At 35.6% G+C, this 18531-nt stretch overlaps 1 protein-coding gene across 5 annotated transcripts in view; it reads right to left on the reverse strand.

The window, feature by feature from the left end:
* The window catches only part of RCOR3 (REST corepressor 3), a 50530-nt gene that overhangs the window by 10060 nt on the left and 21939 nt on the right, over positions 1-18531 (reverse strand). For all 5 annotated transcript variants that reach the window (XM_059995205.2, XM_059995180.1, XM_059995188.1 and 2 more), the window contains 3 exons: positions 15020-15238; positions 9991-10068; positions 2011-2068 (listed from right to left, as the gene is read on the reverse strand). In XM_059995205.2, coding sequence (XP_059851188.1) covers positions 2011-2068; positions 9991-10068; positions 15020-15238 — 355 coding nt within the window. The remainder of the gene's footprint in view (positions 1-2010; positions 2069-9990; positions 10069-15019; positions 15239-18531) is intronic.

The raw sequence follows: 18531 nt of genomic DNA on the forward strand, positions 1-18531 counted from the left end.
TTGTTTTATTTTATATAACAAAAACAAAACCCAAAACAAAACCCAAAAAACCCTAAAAACTCAAAGTGAAAATAAAAATTTCCCACACAGAGTCAAAATAAATATTTAAATAAAAACGAAGACATTAACATACTAAGAGAGTGCTTTCAAAATCCTAAGAACATGAATCTTTCCATACAAATTGCTCCATTAGTGTAATTTATTTAAGGACTACTTTTTAAACGAGCATAAAAATATGACACTGAATATCCCTCAGGAGAGAGGAAATGTTTGATTATTTCTATAAATACTCCATTCTTGTAATATTTACAAGCTGAAATAATGTCCACATATATAGCTCAACTCCATATGTAAATCTTTCCATTGTCCTTCTCTTGAATGCAGCTTTTCATAATATCCAACCAACCCAGCCATAAGATTCAATGGATCCTACCACTTAAAGGAGTACTGTAGAACAATATCAAATCCTGATTCTGTACATATAGGGAAAGATTAACCCAGACTTCCTAGCCGATTCTCTTAAGAAAACCATTTCACTGGGATAATTTCTTATATGAAGAGTACAGGATTAGTATACTAACCTTTAAGCAATGAAATACTGGAAGATGGGGTTAAATTCTATAGGCTACTCTGATGAAGGGAAACAGTCAAACCATCAGTCAAACCAATGCCTACTCAAATAACTATGTTAGAGCCATAAGACATAATTCTAAATAAATATGAGACAGCCATTGAAAATACTAACTTTTTAATCAAAAATTTAAATTGTCAGTTTTTAGTTTTAAAACAGCTATTATTGAACATTATAAACTAATTAAACTTTGTTCTGACTCATTCAGAAACTTAATTCTACAATTACAGATGTGCTCAATGCACATCCAGCACCCTGCCTCCATCAAATCAAGTATTTCTATTTATGAAATGACTGTATACCAAAGGGAAGGCTGACATTATCCTGTTGGCACCCTCCTGTGACAGTTTCAAGTCACACTGGGTGAGTAATTCTTACTCTAATTCAAACTGCAGAGTCATCTATTAATCAATCTTTAACTACATTATTCTCATATCCGAATGATACTTGCACAACATTTTTGAGTTAAATATTTTCTCTATGTTTGAATACTTGGAACTATTTTTAAAGGTATATGTTTCACTGGGGCCCAACCCTCTTATAGTAGTTAACCTAGACAAAAAAGCTATTAGTACTCAATACAGAGGGCTCAGCCAGGAAGAAACAAATTGTAAACCAAACTTAAATCACACAATCAGTCCTGCAGATAGTTCATCTTGAAAGGGAAAAAAACCTACAACACTGAATTAAAACATACAATATGCCCTTCTTTAAGTAATTCAAATACAAGAAAATCTAAGATTATAGTGTTTCCAATTTGCCCATGGGTATTCATATTACAAAAAGTTTTCTGCCATACAGTTCATACAACAAAGCAGTCTTATAAATAGTGCATTTAAAATTGTATGTGTATACACATATATCTTAAGTCTCTCTTTTGTATAAATAGACATATTTAAAGTCAGGTTTTGAAGCATTCAGTGGCATATCTCTTAAGTTATGGTACACTGAAGGTAAAGCATATCATTAATATTTTCAGTACCTGACATTTATCAAATACAGAGTAATCAGGGAAACCAGAAACATAAATTAGTTTATGCTTTAAGTAATGAGTTATTGACTGATACAGTAAGAATGAACCCAACTGCAGGAATACTGAAGTAGAGGCACGGAGAGACCATGACTTGTTCAAGCTTGTCACCACCATCATTTATTTAGTGCTGAGAATGCATTACATGCTGTTCAGGACCCAAAATGCACACAGGCTCAGTATGTCACATCCACAAGTACAAAACAGAATTCATGGTCACCAGGACTTTGTGGTGAACACAAGACCCCTTTCTTGATCCATTTCTAAAGGAAGGGAAGAACTATGGTAGTCACCTTTCATGACAAGTTAAATAATTATTAACAACAGTAACTGCTTATCTTTAATATACCTTGCACTGCTAGAAGCTGCTCCTCTGTGGTCCAACGGGCATTAATTTTCTGATTTGACTACAAAATTAAAGAGAAGTTTCCTAATGAGGATATGAAGACAGACATTTTTCCAAAGTGCTTATTTTTTTTAAACTTTTCACCAAATCACAGACAAGAGATTACTAAAACTCTGATTTATGAGGATTTCATTTTTATAAGAATTAAAAAATATATTCTGAATTACCTTTTACCAACACAAAAAGATAATGAAAGGGAAATGTACCATTTTGGGAGAATGAACAACATTCGCACTTATACTCTAGGCAGAGATATCAAAACTGAGAAAATCTATTAATCGCCTATTTTCCAACTACAATGTTCCTATCATACGTTGCAGATGTTAATTTTAGCCTAGTTTTAAACATTTAAGAGACTTTGTTTTCTTCAGAGAAGGATCTGTGACTCTCTCTAAAATTTCTTCTCTTCATATTTAGATTAAACCTATCCTCACTCCATCAAAAACAGTGTTGCGTAAGTTACCATAAAACTGTAGATCAGGCCTATGCCCTAAAATACTTCATTTCTAAAGCAGAGTGACCCACTGTAAGAATATTTTCCCCCCAAGACCTCCTACATTCTTTCCAGTATTTTTGTTTAACAAATTTCTAAGTTTAAGATTTTTACTATGGCAGCATTACAATATCAATTAAACAGCTAACCAAATTTCACTAGTGTATACCCGCTGCTGAGTAATCAAGAACCTTTGGCAGTAGATGGAGGGACATAAATAAGTATACCGGCTTACAGAGGTTTGCAGTAGAAACTGCCCAGATAAAGTGGCCAATGTAATACACGCACATGCTGGGCAAAACAGTAACAAAGGCTTCCTCTGAGAAGGGTGTTTAGGTCTTATCTCACTTGTAGTCTTAGCAATAAGAGTTTCCACAATACACAGCAGTTCTGGGTAACATCAACTTTCTCACCATGAGTGAAGAGGTATAAGCAAGCATTTGGAAGAAATAATGAAACAAAAATTCAAAAAAAAATTAGGAGAGAAGAAAGAAAAAAGTAAAAAAAAACACCTATAGTAAAGGAGGAAAAAACCTAAAACACAAAGCACTGAATTCCAGATAATGAGATTATAAAGGGATAGCAAGGCAGGCCAGGCAAAGCCCGGATAAGCCTCCAGATTAGGATACTGGTGATAAGGTAAAGGAATAACAGTAAACAGGCAAAGAGAAAGAGGGGAAATAGGACATACAGAAGCAGTAATAAGGGTGAACCAAGGCTAAAAAAGTGAAAAGAAAAAGGAGATGACAGAGGAAAAACTAGCAATTAATCCCCCAAGAGGAGTAACAAGAATGAAGTAGGAGCTAATATTTGAGTTAATACCCAGGCAATCTGATGCTACCGTGGCTGTGACAGGTAGACAGAAGAGGCCCTTGGTACCCAAGGATAATTGGTACTGGAACCTATTTAAAACAGGTCCAAGTATTTCAGAGTAAATGGTTAAAAAATAAAGGGTTGATTGTAACTTGATCTGAAATATGAAACTAAAACTTAGGAAAATTAGCTCATTAAAAAATAGTCACCGATTCCACTTACATGCTTTAATTTTATTTTTTGGCATACCTCTTCTGACTATACAATGGTATAACATTCTCTAGCTTTGCAATTTACAACATGAGCATAGCATATAGGCCATTTTTGTTTTGAAGACTTCAACAAATTTCTCTTAATTCTTTGAAACCCCTCTTAATTCTTTGTTACTCAAATTATTCTTTTTTAAAGTGCTTGTCTCAGTCACCATCCTCTTTTTTTTCCATTGTTAATTCTGCTAGATACCCATTTGTCAACAATTTTGCAAATGATTAAAGTCATTCTCGTGTACTTTCATAGACTTCATGAAGTTTCACATCTTTTGCAAGGCTTACAATTTCATTTTGTATTTGCATTGTATTAGCAAGAGAGTAACAGAGAAGGATGTTGCTGTGAAGGACGGGAAGGACAACAGCTAGAGTTAATTAGGGAGAATTGGTGAATAGAGCCTAATTTTATAGGTGCTCAATTCATTAGTGAATATTTTATTTGGCAACTTTTGCTTCTCCATGTATCCCTTAGATTAATGAACATTTGGATACTAAGGATCTCTTGTAATACTACATTGCAAGTTGTTCTTAGGATTAAAGTTAGGATACATGTAGAACATCTAGCACAGTGCCTTAGCAGCAGAAATTGATCAATCGACATTTGTTAAACCTGAAAGGCATAAACTGGAGGAAAAGGTGTCGTTAGTGAAAAGAGAATAAAAGGTGAAAGAGAAATAACAAGCACTATGAAGACTTATTTATCAGTTTACAAGCATATCAGGAGATGGGATGAAGACGAATAACTATTATTAAAATTAAAAAGTACAGAGTATACTGGGGATTCAAAGACGAGAGGGAAAAGTCAAAATGATTAGAATAGGGAAAATGGGAAGTTGAAGGGACTGGAGTCTGAGGTGGGTTTAAGAATAGGAGAAGTTTCTGAAAGGCAAAAATGAGGAGAAGGCATACCATGACAGGGAACAAGAGGATTTTTGCCAGGAAGAAGTGATAAATAAGCCTGGAAGGTTGGTGATACTTAACTAAACCAAAATACGGTAAGGACCACTTTTGGAAGTGCCATAAAAACCAAGGTTGATGAGTTCATACTAGATTTAATAAGCAGTTGTGCTGGGCGGGGGGTGGGGCAGTAAGGAGCAAGGGGAGAAGGGTAGGATTATGAGCAGAGTAAGACTTTAAGCCTAGAAAGCTGGGAGAAGGGTGATGCTGTTAAGGATTTAGGATTTGGGAGATGTGGGAAGGCAAGGCTAAGATGAGGAATTTAACTTGGGATACACTGAAAAAAGGTATTAGGCAGGAGGCTAAAACAGATTCATCTATTCAAACACTTTTTTTTTAAGTGTCTGGAAAATGTTTATGAGGGAAAACAATGGAGTCATCTTACTAAAACCAGCCTGTGAATTTTTTTTTTTTTTTTTTTTCCCTCCCCAAATTACTCTTGAAATGTTCTTACAAAGGTAGCCACGGAGACAGGCACAGTCTCTCAAAAAGTCCACATAGCCAATTATTCCTCCAGCATTGGAATGGGCCACTAGTTTCTCAGTTAAATCCCAGATGAAGCCTGTGGCTCGAATTTAGGATAGTACTGAATGAAAAATATAAATACTTATTTAAATACTAGAACATCGCTCAGTTCAAGGAAATGCTCAGGAGGCATATGGAAGCTAAAACTGACTAACGGAATGGCGGATTTACAGTTTCCAGCTCATAACTGCTCACTCTGGGGTATACACTCAATAAATGGAGTTTAGGCAGAATTGCCAGTACTACTGCATTCGCTATTACTACACATACTCTTTTTTATTTGGCTGATAGCTATGGTTGAATTTATGTCATTTAAATGTACATATGTTATGACTTTAATATAGCAAAGTGATGAGACTGTATATTTCCAAACAGAAGAGAAATGCATTCTGAGGATAAAAATTTGGAGAATGTCTTTATTTATGTAGAGAAAGAAAAATTACGGCTGAGAAGGGAAAATAATAGTTATAAAAGAGAACATAACTTCTCAAAAGTTAGAGGAAGAAGGAGGTCATCACTATGTGAAGGGCTCAGAAAAAGGCAAGGGAAATGAGTTAGAGCTGTGGAATTTGGTCATTAGCACCAATATGAATCTTTAAGACGATGCTTCAGTGGAAAAATGCAGAGGGGGAGTTGAAACTGTATGGAATTTAGAAGTCTATGTGTTACAAAATGGAAACAGTGGAAGAAAGGGAACATTATAGGAGAAAGAGAATCAACATTTAAAAAATACAAAGGATTCCTTTACGTTACTGATTTTTATATTTTAGACCCAAGAAACTTTGGTAGAGATTTGTTTAACTTAAGGAAAGGACAACTAGACTATATCTAGGAATCTAAAACTGTGTGGTAGTAATGGTGAGCTATGAGGTACCACTGAGAATATTCTTTTGCAGCAAACCCCAGTCTGAAATACTGTTGTTTTAAAAATAATAAAATATTAATATAAAACAATCCAGTATATAACAGTAACGATGATAATGTAGAAGGCCCCAAAGAGCCATCTAGAACAATCTATGACATCCTTAGTGAATTCAGCATCTTTACTACATCCTTCCCCTGCTAAACTGTCTTCACATCTTTCCCATTTTTGTCAGTAGTGGATTCATACTACCTCTGACTTGGAAGAGTTAGAAAAGGTCACCGCTACTCAGTGTTGAAAATTCCATCCAACATCCATAATGAAAGGATGTCACACACCTATGCATGAAAATACCCAGACTGGGAAATTTTTAGCTTCAAAAAGCACTCCTTTTTCAGTTTCTTCCTTCCTAGATTCATTAATCTCCTTGCCCCCCACTTACCTCCTCCCACAACAAATCAAAGCATAACCAAACATACCACTGCTCCCCACAACACTCTCACATACTTTCCAGGAGATACAGTAACCTCTACTTTGCAATGTTCTCTAGATTTATCACTTGCTGTCCATTCCTACAACTAATACCTGACACTACCCAGTACCCGTTTACCATTTACTTTATCACTTACATGCTTGGTATTTTAGCAGCTCTAAAGTTTCTAATGTATCTTGTAAAACACTGCCAGGATACCTTTTCCAAAATAAAAATTTTGCATTACATCCTTCCTAAATTGAAGAAGCTATAGGGCCTTTCCATTTGACTTAATTTAAAAGGCAAACTTCTCTTCCTAGCTTTCACAAAGACTTTGTTTTCACAGTGTTCTTGCCCACTGACCTCTATCACAAAGAAGTCCCTGTTAAACTCAACCTCATTAACATCTCTTATACACCCTGTGCATTCATCCTCTGCAACCAAGTTTGCCTTCCCAAGTAGACAATATGCTTCTTGAGAAAACATTGTTTTATACTTCCACTGAATTCTCAATAGTAATTAGCACAATAATGAGCACATAAGAAGTGCTCAGGGAATATCCAGTGCTTTTATTTTTCCCCACTGTATTTATATTTTGAATGTACTGCTCAACACCAAACCATTGTTCACGTTATTCCCTTCACCTGCCCTTTTTGTATGTGCAAAACTCCTACTCATCCTTCAAACTTCAGCTGAAACTTCCCCCTCTAGGAAGTCCTCCCTGATTACCCTAGTTGGAATGAATAATAGCCACTTGTTTTCCTAAGATCTTTACTTATAAATCTATAACTTTAATCAGTTTGTCTTATAATATCTAGACTATAAATTCTTCTTTTAAGAAGTAGATGGAAAAAATCTATCCTTCCTCCTTTTTAGGTGTCGCCTCTTCCCCCCACACACACCGCTTAATGCAGTGCCTTACATGAAACAGGTGATCATAAATACTTAGGGAAGTGAATGGACTTTCTTCACCAATATTTTCCCTAAATCAGTGAAAATAACAAATACAACCAAATGAATAAGTAAGCATCTTAGTAACTGTTTACTTCCAGTTGAGTTACATAATTTAGTAGCCTATTGTTTAAAAGGTTAATAAAATCCTTTTATTAGGTATTAGGGAGAAATTTTTTAGGTTAGGTACCAGCTAACCTAAAGGTAAGGGGACAGATTACATGATTTTTCAAGGTCTTTAATATGACTGTTAATCTAGTGTTTTGAAATATATCTATTCAGGTTGCTCTCCCCTGTAAAGGAATAGGAACAATATGATAAATATAAATATATCCTGGGCATTTTCTAGATGATAAAACATATATACATTTTTCAAGTCATGTGAGCTCAAAATCAACCTCAAAGTAATATATAAACTTCAGTGTATGGATTGTAGTGTGTTAAGATTTTGATTGTTTCATTTTGATCATTATTTTTACAATAAACCAAGAGATATAATAAATGATAACTTCTAAACCAGTAACTGCATTTATTTTTTTTAATTTTTTTTAATATATTTTTTTATGTGGACCATTTTTAAACTCTTTATTGAATTTGTTACAATATTGCTTCTCTTTTACGTTTTTTGGCCACGAGGCATGTGGGATTTTAGCGCCCCGACCGGGGATCGAACCTGCACCCCTGCATTGGAAGGTGAAGTCTTAACCACTGGACTGCCAGGGAAGTCCCCCAATAACTGCATTTAAATGTGAGAATCTAATATACACTTTTACTATTATATGAAAACTTCCAAAAGTAAGAGGCAGCATGGCATTAATCTAGGACAGCATGGCATTAAACTGGACTCTAGGCATCTGAAATACAGTCAGAGTTTCACTATTTACTAGATGTGTGATCTTGATCAAGTCAGTTAATCTCTCTGAGGCCCAACTTCCTCATGTAAAATAACAGCATTTACTTCATCTACTTCTTTGGACTTATGCGATTATCAAAAGAAGCAGCATACAGGAAAGTTATAAATGCTATTGTACTTTCACATCTTACTTTATATAATGTTAGTGAATGAGACTATTCTGCAATTTTCTGGAAAATTTGAGATTAGAATTTTATTTCCTTGAAAATTTGGTAGACTTTTTCTGTAAAGTTCTCTTGGCCTGCTGTTTTCTTATGAGAAAAAATGTTAATTGTTCCTTCAATTATTTAATGGTTATAAATTATTCAGTTTTCTTTCTTTTTAAGACACTTTTGGTAAGCCATATTTTCCTAGGAATTTCTAAGTTTTGTTTAAATTTTCAAACTTATTGGCATAAAGTTCTTCAAGATATTCCCATAATGTTTTCAACATTTCAACATCTGCTATATTTTTTTATTTAATTTTAAATTATAAACTCATAGGCATTTAAAGTTTTTTGCTTTTATGCATTTTATAATGCATAATTAAATATTAAATTAATTCCAATACAAAATTTAATTTTTGTTGCAATAATATAACATAAAATAAAGCAGTATTCTTTGTATTACACTATCTTTATTTAAATATCACTAGAATATTTGTCAGTTTACCTGGGGGTTTGGAATGAGATATTAGTCTACATATATTTCATTCTTTTCCATTGCCTGACCTTCTTGAAAGAGACTATTCAAAACAAACAAAAACAACTTCCTTCATAATGATTCTTCCTTTCTGAAAGATTCTAATGAGTAAGATGGCATAGGAAGTACTACTCTTCTGCCTCCCCCCATCCCCTCATACATATTTCCTTTGTAGATGTTTCAGTCAACCTGTGATTTGGGGGAAAAAAACATCCCAATAAGACCAAGTAGGATTATTTGATTATTACATACATAGAAAAGCAAGTCCAGGATATGAAGCATAACACAGGAGTCTTAAAAAAGAGAGAGAAAAGAGAAAAGACTTTATAATAGAAGCTTCTGTAAAAATATTTGATTGGATTTTATGAGCATTTAAGTACATCCTTAGTCATCACAAATATAAAAAACATATTAAATTTTAGCTGAAGTACAAGTAAGACTTGAGAAAATGGTCAATCTATATCTTGTTTTTGGATTTTATATTTTCCAGGATATGAGTACAAGAATGTAAGTCCACCTACTAAAATCCTAATTGGAAACCTGAGCCAAAATCCAAATACACAAAATTAAAGTAAAATTTTGTTAAAACTGTTAAAATGAGCTCCTTTTCTTGTGATCTTTTCTTCCTGTTACCAATTTACACAGGTAGGAAAGGGCTTTGAACAAACACTGCTCTAGACCTAAAAATGCCCTGGCTTGTTCATTAATGACCTTCTAGTTTCACATGCACTGGGCCTACTAGTATCGCTATTTTCCCTAATTACTTTGCTTGATAAGAAGTGCTAAGGACAGGGACGAAATGATTTAATGTAAATCATTAGCCAAGTCTCAAGAGAGTAACTATCTAAATGACAAAATAGAGACATAATAAATTATCCATATTATAAAACCTTCAAAGTATTAACACGTAACCAAAATAGTAGTTGAACACTGGATAATTCAAAGAACAAGGTTTCACTGTACTTAGCACATGTACTCCTCAATAACATACCTCAGGAGGTTTGAATTCTTCAATTCCACCTTCCATTTTCTGTTTAAGTGCACTGTTTACTTGCTTAGCATTCTGAACCTTCAACAAAATAACCCAAAATATGAATCAGATCATCTACTTAGGTGAATTTTTGAGTATTCAATAAGTGAAAAGGATATATATCAACACCCTGTTAAACTGAAGTTCGTGAGGATAGGACACTTATCACACTTAGTGTGTGATACAACACTCATTCAAGTAATATACACATCAACTATATACATATCTAACAGACTCATAAATGATAGTGTTTGAATATCTGAAACAATGTCTCTTATAATCCAAGACAACTGGTATATATAGGGATTAAATTCCACCAATATTTCTCATTACCATAATGCTTTGGTCAAATAACAATTATTCTAATAAGAATAGTAATGATGACAGTGGATAATATTTATTAGGTGTTTATTATGTGAAGCATCATTGCCAGTGCATCATATGTAATAAATCACTTAATTCTCATAACTACTCTGTGAAGTAAGTACAATCAGTTCTGTTATAACCTGACATATGCATTCTCAAAAGCCACTGTACTAGGCAAAACTGCACAATAAAAACCACAGGGCTTATGGGGAAAAGGAGCTTGGGACACAACACTCAAAAACTTCATCAGTGACACGTAAGACAGACACCTAATAAAAATGATAGCACAGTTTTTATACATTCAAATAATAAAGAAATTCACAAGCGTTACAATAAAGATGATACTTTACCTTAAAAGGTTGCTTACGTAAGTAGGTGTCAAAATAACTGCAATTTGTGAGTCATTGGGAAGTGGTTGAAGAAGGGTTATTTGAAAACAGATTAAAAGTTTTAACAGCAGATGTGGATGTGGATGGCACGTAACACACAGTGAATTGAGGTAGCTGGTATACATCTGAAGTGTGTGGGCATGTACTCAGCAAGATGTAGTTTTTCCCTAACAAAAATCACATGTAAGCAAATGCAAAAGTCACATTATGTTCAAACTGTTCCCTAGTATATCAACTGTGTTGGAAAAAGTTCATGTTTTCAAAACAAGCATTATAGCAGAACTGACTATTTCTATTGTAACAATTTAATGATGAGGAAGGTAAGGTACAGAGAAATTAAGAAACTCCCAAGGCTATAGAAATAGGAGGTAGAACCTGATTTTGAACCATGCCAAGTTTGAAACTACTATTCCACTAGCAATTTAGTTAATCTCTACCTAGAATATTAAGGGTTAGGATTTTTTGTTTGTTCATTTGTTTATTTTTTTTCTATTTTTGTTTTTCCGGTACGGACAATCTGATATTTATAAAGTGATGTGCAAAATTTTTTTTCACCTGAGATCTTAAAAACAAAGCTAAAATGTATAAATCTAGGTTGGTTCAAATGAAGTTAATTGATCAGCCATGTTAGATAGATATAAAGAGAGAAAATGTGAAGTCTCAGTTTTTAGGGATTTCATAGATTAGTGGGGAGATAAATAAATATAAAAGTATGATAAGTGCTAAAACACCATAGTCTTGGAGAGAGAAAGAAGAGAGTAAGTGTGTTTGCATGTGTTAGCAGGTGTGGATCATGGGGAAGATTAGGGAAAGTTTTCCAGAGGAGATGACACCTAAATTGAGTTTTAATGGATTAATAACAATGAAGCAGGTAGACAAGATTGTGGGGAAGGAATGTCTTCCAGGCAGAATAGCATTAGAAAGACATGACAGCCCTAAAGCAGCAGCAAGCAGTTAGGCTGGGGCCAGACCAAAGAATTTGAATCTTGCCGAGATTGAAGGAAACCTTAAGCAAGGGAGCGACACAACCATATTTCACTTTTATAACGATAATTCCAGTAGTAATCTGGAGAACAGAATGGGGTGAAGAAGATAGAAGTTAATGTAACAATCCGAATGAGAAACGTTGAGGACTTCGATTTAAACAGTAGAAATGAAGGGGTGGCGGTGGCTGTGGTGCACAGAGATGGGTTAAGGAATAACCTGGAAACAAAATTAAGACGTCTTTGTAAACAACTGATTGTGGAGAATTAGGGAGGGGGAGTAATCAAGGATAACTCTTTGGTCACTGGTTTGAGTAACTGAGTGTACGTGGTGCTATTCACCCAGACAGGGAATGCAAAAAGAGGAACAGATACCTTGTGGGCACGGAAGAATTCAGTCTGGACACTGCTTATGAGATGCGTCTGGGATATAAAAGTGGTAGAATTTGCAAATCCAAGAGTGCAAATCTTTACTATGTTACACATCAAACGAATATCCAAGAAAGGAACTTAAAGCTTTAAAAAAGTTCCTTTGTAAAAATCAATAGGACTTCCCTGGTGGTGCAGTGGTTGAGAATCCGCCTGCCAATGCAGGGGACATGGGTTTGAGCCCTGGTCCGGGAAGATTCCACATGCTGCGGTGCAACTAAGCCTGTGTGCCACAACTACTGAGCCTGTGCTCTAGAGCCCATGAACCACAACTACTGAGCCCACACACCGCATTTACTGGAGCCTGCGCGCTCTAGGGCCCGTGCTCTGCAACAAGAGAAGCCACCGCAGTGAGAAGCCCACACACCGCAATGAAGAGTAGTCCCCGCTCGCTGAAACTACAGAAAGTCTGTGTGCAGCAACGAAGACCCAACACAGCCAAAAATAATAAATTAAAAAAATAAATTAATTTAAAAAATCAATAAAAATAGTCTTAAGTGAGGTAGTAGTGAAGTAGTAGTGTTGAGGATTAAGTATGATTACAGGTGACTGAGTACATTTTATTCCTTCATTACTTAAAAAAATTCTGCGAGGGCTTCCCTGGTGGCGCAGTGGTTGAGAGTCCGCCTGCTGTTGCAGGGGATGCGGGTTCGTGCCCCGGTTCGGGAAGATCCCACATGCTGCGGAGCGGCTGGGCCCGTGAGCCATGGCCGCTGGGCCTGCGCATCCGGAGCCTGTGCTCCACAACGGGAGAGGCCACAACAGTGAGAGGCCCGTGTACTGCAAAAAAAAAAATTCTGCGCACTTTAAAAATATCACAGGCAAAGTGTTTCAGAAGTTCTCTAAAGAGAAGGAGTGCTGTGGGTTGGAAGATGGGAGTCTTGCACACAAGTATGGTTCGACTAAAGGCAAAGCATTCAATCAAATATATACTATATACATACTTGAGAGTCCAGGGTCATATAAGTCAAAACAAAGGAATTCTAAGAAGGAAGAAGTGATTGTCAAAAGAGATAAGAACCAAGAAGAGGGCATTAGACCTGGCAACTTGTTCATAAACAATCTTAAGATAGCTTTTTCAGTGGCAGAATTGCGATGGGATGTAGGGCAGAAATTAGATTGGGAAGCCTCTGAGAATAAGTGGTAAGAAAGCAGGGTAAGCTAATGTGATAGATATTTATTCAGGAAGTTTGCTGGAGAAGAAAAGAGAAATATAAAAGCAGTTTGGGTGAGTAACCAGGGTCAAGGGATAGAGAAATTTGAATGTTTGGTATAGAGAAAAACTATCTTGGTCCATACTACCCTGTTGCAAGGTTCTTACATTATATGTGAAGTGGTATAATAGTAACTCTAAGGATGCACATTGTAATATCTAAGCGAGGATGACACTGTAAGCTAAGCATGCATATTATCATCCCTAGAGCAACTACTGGAAAAAAAATACGAAGAGATAAAGCTGAAAAACGTAAATATGACCACGTTATACCTCTTTTAAATCCTTCAGTGGTTCTCTAACTCATGATGAATTTTAAATTTCTTAACATGACCTTCCTATAAATTCCTGCCTAGCTCTGCTGTAACCTGCTAAAGGCAAGTGGAAATTAATGAAGAGTTTTAAGATGAGTCATCTGGATTATACCAGAATTTTAAAAGGATAACACTGATAACAATGTGTAACATAGAGCTGAAGAGAGATGGACAGCAAGGAGAATCAACAAGACAGGGATTGTCAGATAAGAGGTGATAAGGGCCTGAACAAGGGTAGTAGGGATGAGATTAAAAATAAGGGGATTGATTTAAAGGAAATTTCAGAGATGAAACTCACATAACTTACCACTTATGTTTGTGTGTGTTGGGGGAGTGATAAAGGCAAGGGATGAGTCAAGGATGATTCAGATGTTTCAATAGACAAGGAACACAGAAAGAAATCTTTTGGGGGTTAGATGAGATGTCTAGCTCGTAGCTGGAAATGTAGCTACAGAGCTTGGGAGAAAAGCCACAGCTTAAGAAGTAGACTCAGAAGTCTCTGGCAAATAGTGTAAGGCTGGTTAATTTAGAGCAAGAAAGTACAGACTTAGAAGAGTACCTAAAACAAGAGAAACAAACAAATAAATAAAGGAAAACATGACTGAGAAAGACCGGAGTCCTAATAACAACCATTAATTGAGTACATATTATGTGCAAGGCAGTAATGTTGTAAGCACTTACCATATACTATCTTGTTTAATTCCCCCCAAGCAAAAATATTACTATCCTCATTTTGAGATGGGAAAACTGAAGTTGAGAGAAGTTAAACAAGCTCCTCTATGGTTGCGCAGGAAGTAGACAGTGTAGCTAGGGTTAGAACATAGGATCACTGACTCTAAAACCTAACTTAACCACTACCTGATTATGATAATGATACTTTTAAATAATATTGCTGCTACTACTACTGGTGATAATGATAATAATGAAGAGGGCAGCCATTATTCACTGAGCATTCAAAATGTGCCAAACACTGCTGAACAATCTACACGTGTTATCTCAAATGATTCCCAACAACCTGTGAGAGAAGTAGGATCATTGCGCCCAATTTTATAAATAAAAAATTGAAGCTTATAGAGACTAGTATTTCCCAACATCACAAAGCTAACAGGCAGCAATGCTGGGATTCAAATCTAGAAAGACAGAGGCATCTTATAACTTGGAAACAAGGTAAATAAAAAAACAAAACTTATGTAAACGGGTGGCTGAGAAAATCTGCAAAAAAACTTGAGTTTACGGAGATAAAAGTATATAAGCAAAATAGATAGAATCATCGAAAATATGATTTTTATAAAATACCTGACGTTTTAAAGAGATCAACTCCATGTCCAGTTGCCTCAGGATGGTGTTGGCTGCATTGGGGCTACAGGAAACAGCTACCACATCTTCCTGGGTTAAATACATGCCCTTAGGTGGACGGCACTTAGAACGCTGAGAATGATGGCGGTGTTGTAAACTCTGATATTCTCTCCTCCCAAGTCCAATCTTGCTAGTTTGGACAGGTTGGTCAGTATTACCCTGGAAGAATAAAGACAGAATAATAGGTCATTTGGTTTTTACAAATGTATAAACTGAAAACAGTCTATTACTAGTAGAAGCATCTGTTACACTAAGTACACCTACAAAATACTTCTAACCAATTATATTACATACGAGTCCAAATTCACACACACACAACAACTCATCAATTAGGAGGAAATGAGCATATACCATAACGTATCTTTGATTAATCCACTCAATAAAATGTTTGGTTTCTATACCTAGAGGACTATGAACAAATGAAAAAATAAGGTGGACTCTAAACTATTTCTGTTTGCTTCAAGATTTCAAGATGGGATATATTTTCCCTCAGCAATAAAGGGGAGGGGGAAGCTATAACTTATTAAGTGCAAAGTTTTAAAGAAAGTAAAAAAAAGGGGCAAATTAGGAATCATGACAAGTGGCAAATTAGACAACTGGTAAAAAAGAGATAACATCTCATTCTCACTTTAGTGTTGGTGAAAGAGAACTATGCCTTCTAAAAATTAAAAAGGGCACAGGATTATTTTAATCCTAACAACATTTCTAAACTCCAAGTCTATTTATCTGTGAATAAAATAAAGTTCAAATTTGCATTTTGGAAGAGGATAGAAAAGTTCTAACAATGATCACCATGAACTCTTAAGGAGGATTTCATTATTACTTACAATATTCTTAAAGTGTGATGTAAAAATACAATGTTATTCTGTGCTTCTGAGACAGGAATCCATTAGAAACTTGTGTCCATTAGGCTGAAGGTTATTTCACTGAATAGACTTAATAATCCAATTCTTTAGAAAAGAAACTCCAAGAAAAGTCACAAAATAATTGTATAGTGAAGTATAATCCACCTTGTTGCTTAAAATGCAACTCAAAGCAACACATGGCAGATTTGATGTTCAGGGAAACTCCTCCCAGTATAGCACTTCTACAATTGCTAGATCAAGTATTTTTTTAAAAAATAAATTTATTTATTTTTGGCTGCATTGGGTTTTTGTTGCGTGCGGGCTTTCTCTAGTTGCGGTGAATGGGGGCTACTCTTTGTTGTGGTGCATGGGCTTCTCATTGTGGTGGCTTCTCTTGTTACGGAGCACGGGCTCTAGGCACGAGGGCTTCAGTAGTTGTGGTGCACAAGCTCAGCACTTATGGCTAATGGGCTCTAGAGCGCAGGCGCAGCAGTTGTGGCGCATGGGCTTGGTTGCTCCGTGGCATGTGGGATCTTCCTGGACCAGGGCTCGAACCCGTGTCCCCTGCATTGGCAGGTGGATATTTAACCACCGTGCCACTAGGGAAGTCCCTAGATCAAACATATTTTTTAAATCTTTTAAATTAATTTCTGAGCTGGCAGAGAGGTGAGGAAATCCCTCAGAGACCAGAAATGATGAGAAAGCAGGAAACCAGAGGGATAAGCAAGGATGCAGGAGCTGACATTTGCCTAGGCTTCAATGGACAACAGGTGCAGGGCACAGGAGATAAAGCCAGAACTCTGGAAGGGGACTCCATCATTGTGCAAAGTAGGAAAAGTGCCCCTGCCCTGCAGAGGGAGAAGATGATTAAAGAAAGTCATGCCTAATTCATCTTTGGCCGAAAGGAAAGGAAAGAAACCAAAAAGTCTTCCCTAAGAATCCCTAACCACAGGCCTATATTCAGGCAGGTTTGGGGACTAAATTTACAGGAATGTCTGGCCTGAAAAACTCCAAGTCGAAAATGTACTCTGAAGTGTCTCAGGTTGGTAGGGCCTTCAGACAGTTAGCAGAAGTAAAGGGAAACTATCCTCAGAAGAATGCACTGTAAAACCAGGTCTCAAAAATTTTCAACAAATATGTTCCAAGGAAAATGAGCTCACAACCACAGAGTGCCAAACAAGCCTCATGAGTGAAACACAGCAGAGAGCAAACAATAGAATTATATCTGCAAAGATGACAAATATTACAATTACTAGGTAAAGAGAATACAATACATGTGTTATATGTGTACAAAGAAATAAAAGAACTGAAAATATGGAATATTCTTATAAGAAGTGAGTCTATCAAAACTGACCAAGCAGATATGCAAAAGAACCAAATAGAACACCTAGAAATAAAAAATATTATAAATAAGATTAGAAACTCAATGGATGGGTTACTTAGCCGATCAGACAGAGCTCAAAAGAAAATTAGTGACTTCAAATGCACATATGAGAAAAATGCCCAAAACATAGTACAGAAGTATGGAAAGACAAAAGGATGGAAAATATGAGTGGTTAAGAGACATGTGAAAAGTCCATTACATTTCTAAAAGAATTCCCAAAAGAAAGAATAGAGAGAATGAGGGAGAATCTATATTCAAAGAGACAACAAATGAGAATTTTACAGAACTTAAGACAGGATTCAGAAAGTACAAATGAATCCGAAGCAAGTTTAAAAAAAGAAATCCATACCCAGATACATTAAAATGAAACTACAGAACACTAAAGACAAAGAAGAGATCATAAAAGCAGACAAAGAGAAAAGCTAAATTACCTCCAAAGGAATGGTAACTAGCCTGACAGCAGACTTCTCTAAAGCAATGACAGAAATCAGAAAGCAGTAGAATAATATCTTCAAATAATATCCATCAACCTAGGAGTCTAACCCCAGCAAAACTAAGTGTTCAAGAACAAGGAAGGACATTTTGGACATTCCAAAACTGACTGTATTTATAATCAATAGACTCTCACTAAATTAACCTGTAAAAGATACACTTTAGAAAAAAGAAAAATTATTTTCAAAGAAAGTTCTAAGATTCAAGAAAGAATGATAAGCAAAATTAATTTTAAGCATGTGAGTAAATCTAAACTAACCCCGACTATGTGTTTAATATGAGATACTTTAAAAAATAAGATGTAAGTAAAACTTGGCAAAAATAGCATATAAATCAAGAGGATAGTGGTTGAAGTCAAAGCAGCCTAAGGGTCTTATATTAATTAGAATCCCATTAAAAACACCAATATTAGGCTTTAAGTTAAATATACAGGATAAAATTTTCAGAATACACAGTAAGAATAGAAATATAGAAACATTCCAGACTAGTAGACAGTTAAAAAAAAAAAAATCAAACAAGAGATGGATTCTTAATCCAAAAAGAAGGCCATAAAGGAGGGGAAAGAAAACCAGAAAAAGCAAGTCAAATAGAAGGTAAAAATAAGAAAGAACAAAAATACAAATATCAATGATCATGACTGGTATATAGGAGCTAAACTCTCTAGATAAAATATAAAACCCAACCTATATGCTCCTGTAAGACACATACTTAAAATGTGAGGACACAGAAAT

The sequence above is a fragment of the Delphinus delphis genome, chromosome 1, assembly GCF_949987515.2.
Source record: "Delphinus delphis chromosome 1, mDelDel1.2, whole genome shotgun sequence".
Taxonomy (NCBI): Eukaryota; Metazoa; Chordata; class Mammalia; order Artiodactyla; family Delphinidae; genus Delphinus; species Delphinus delphis.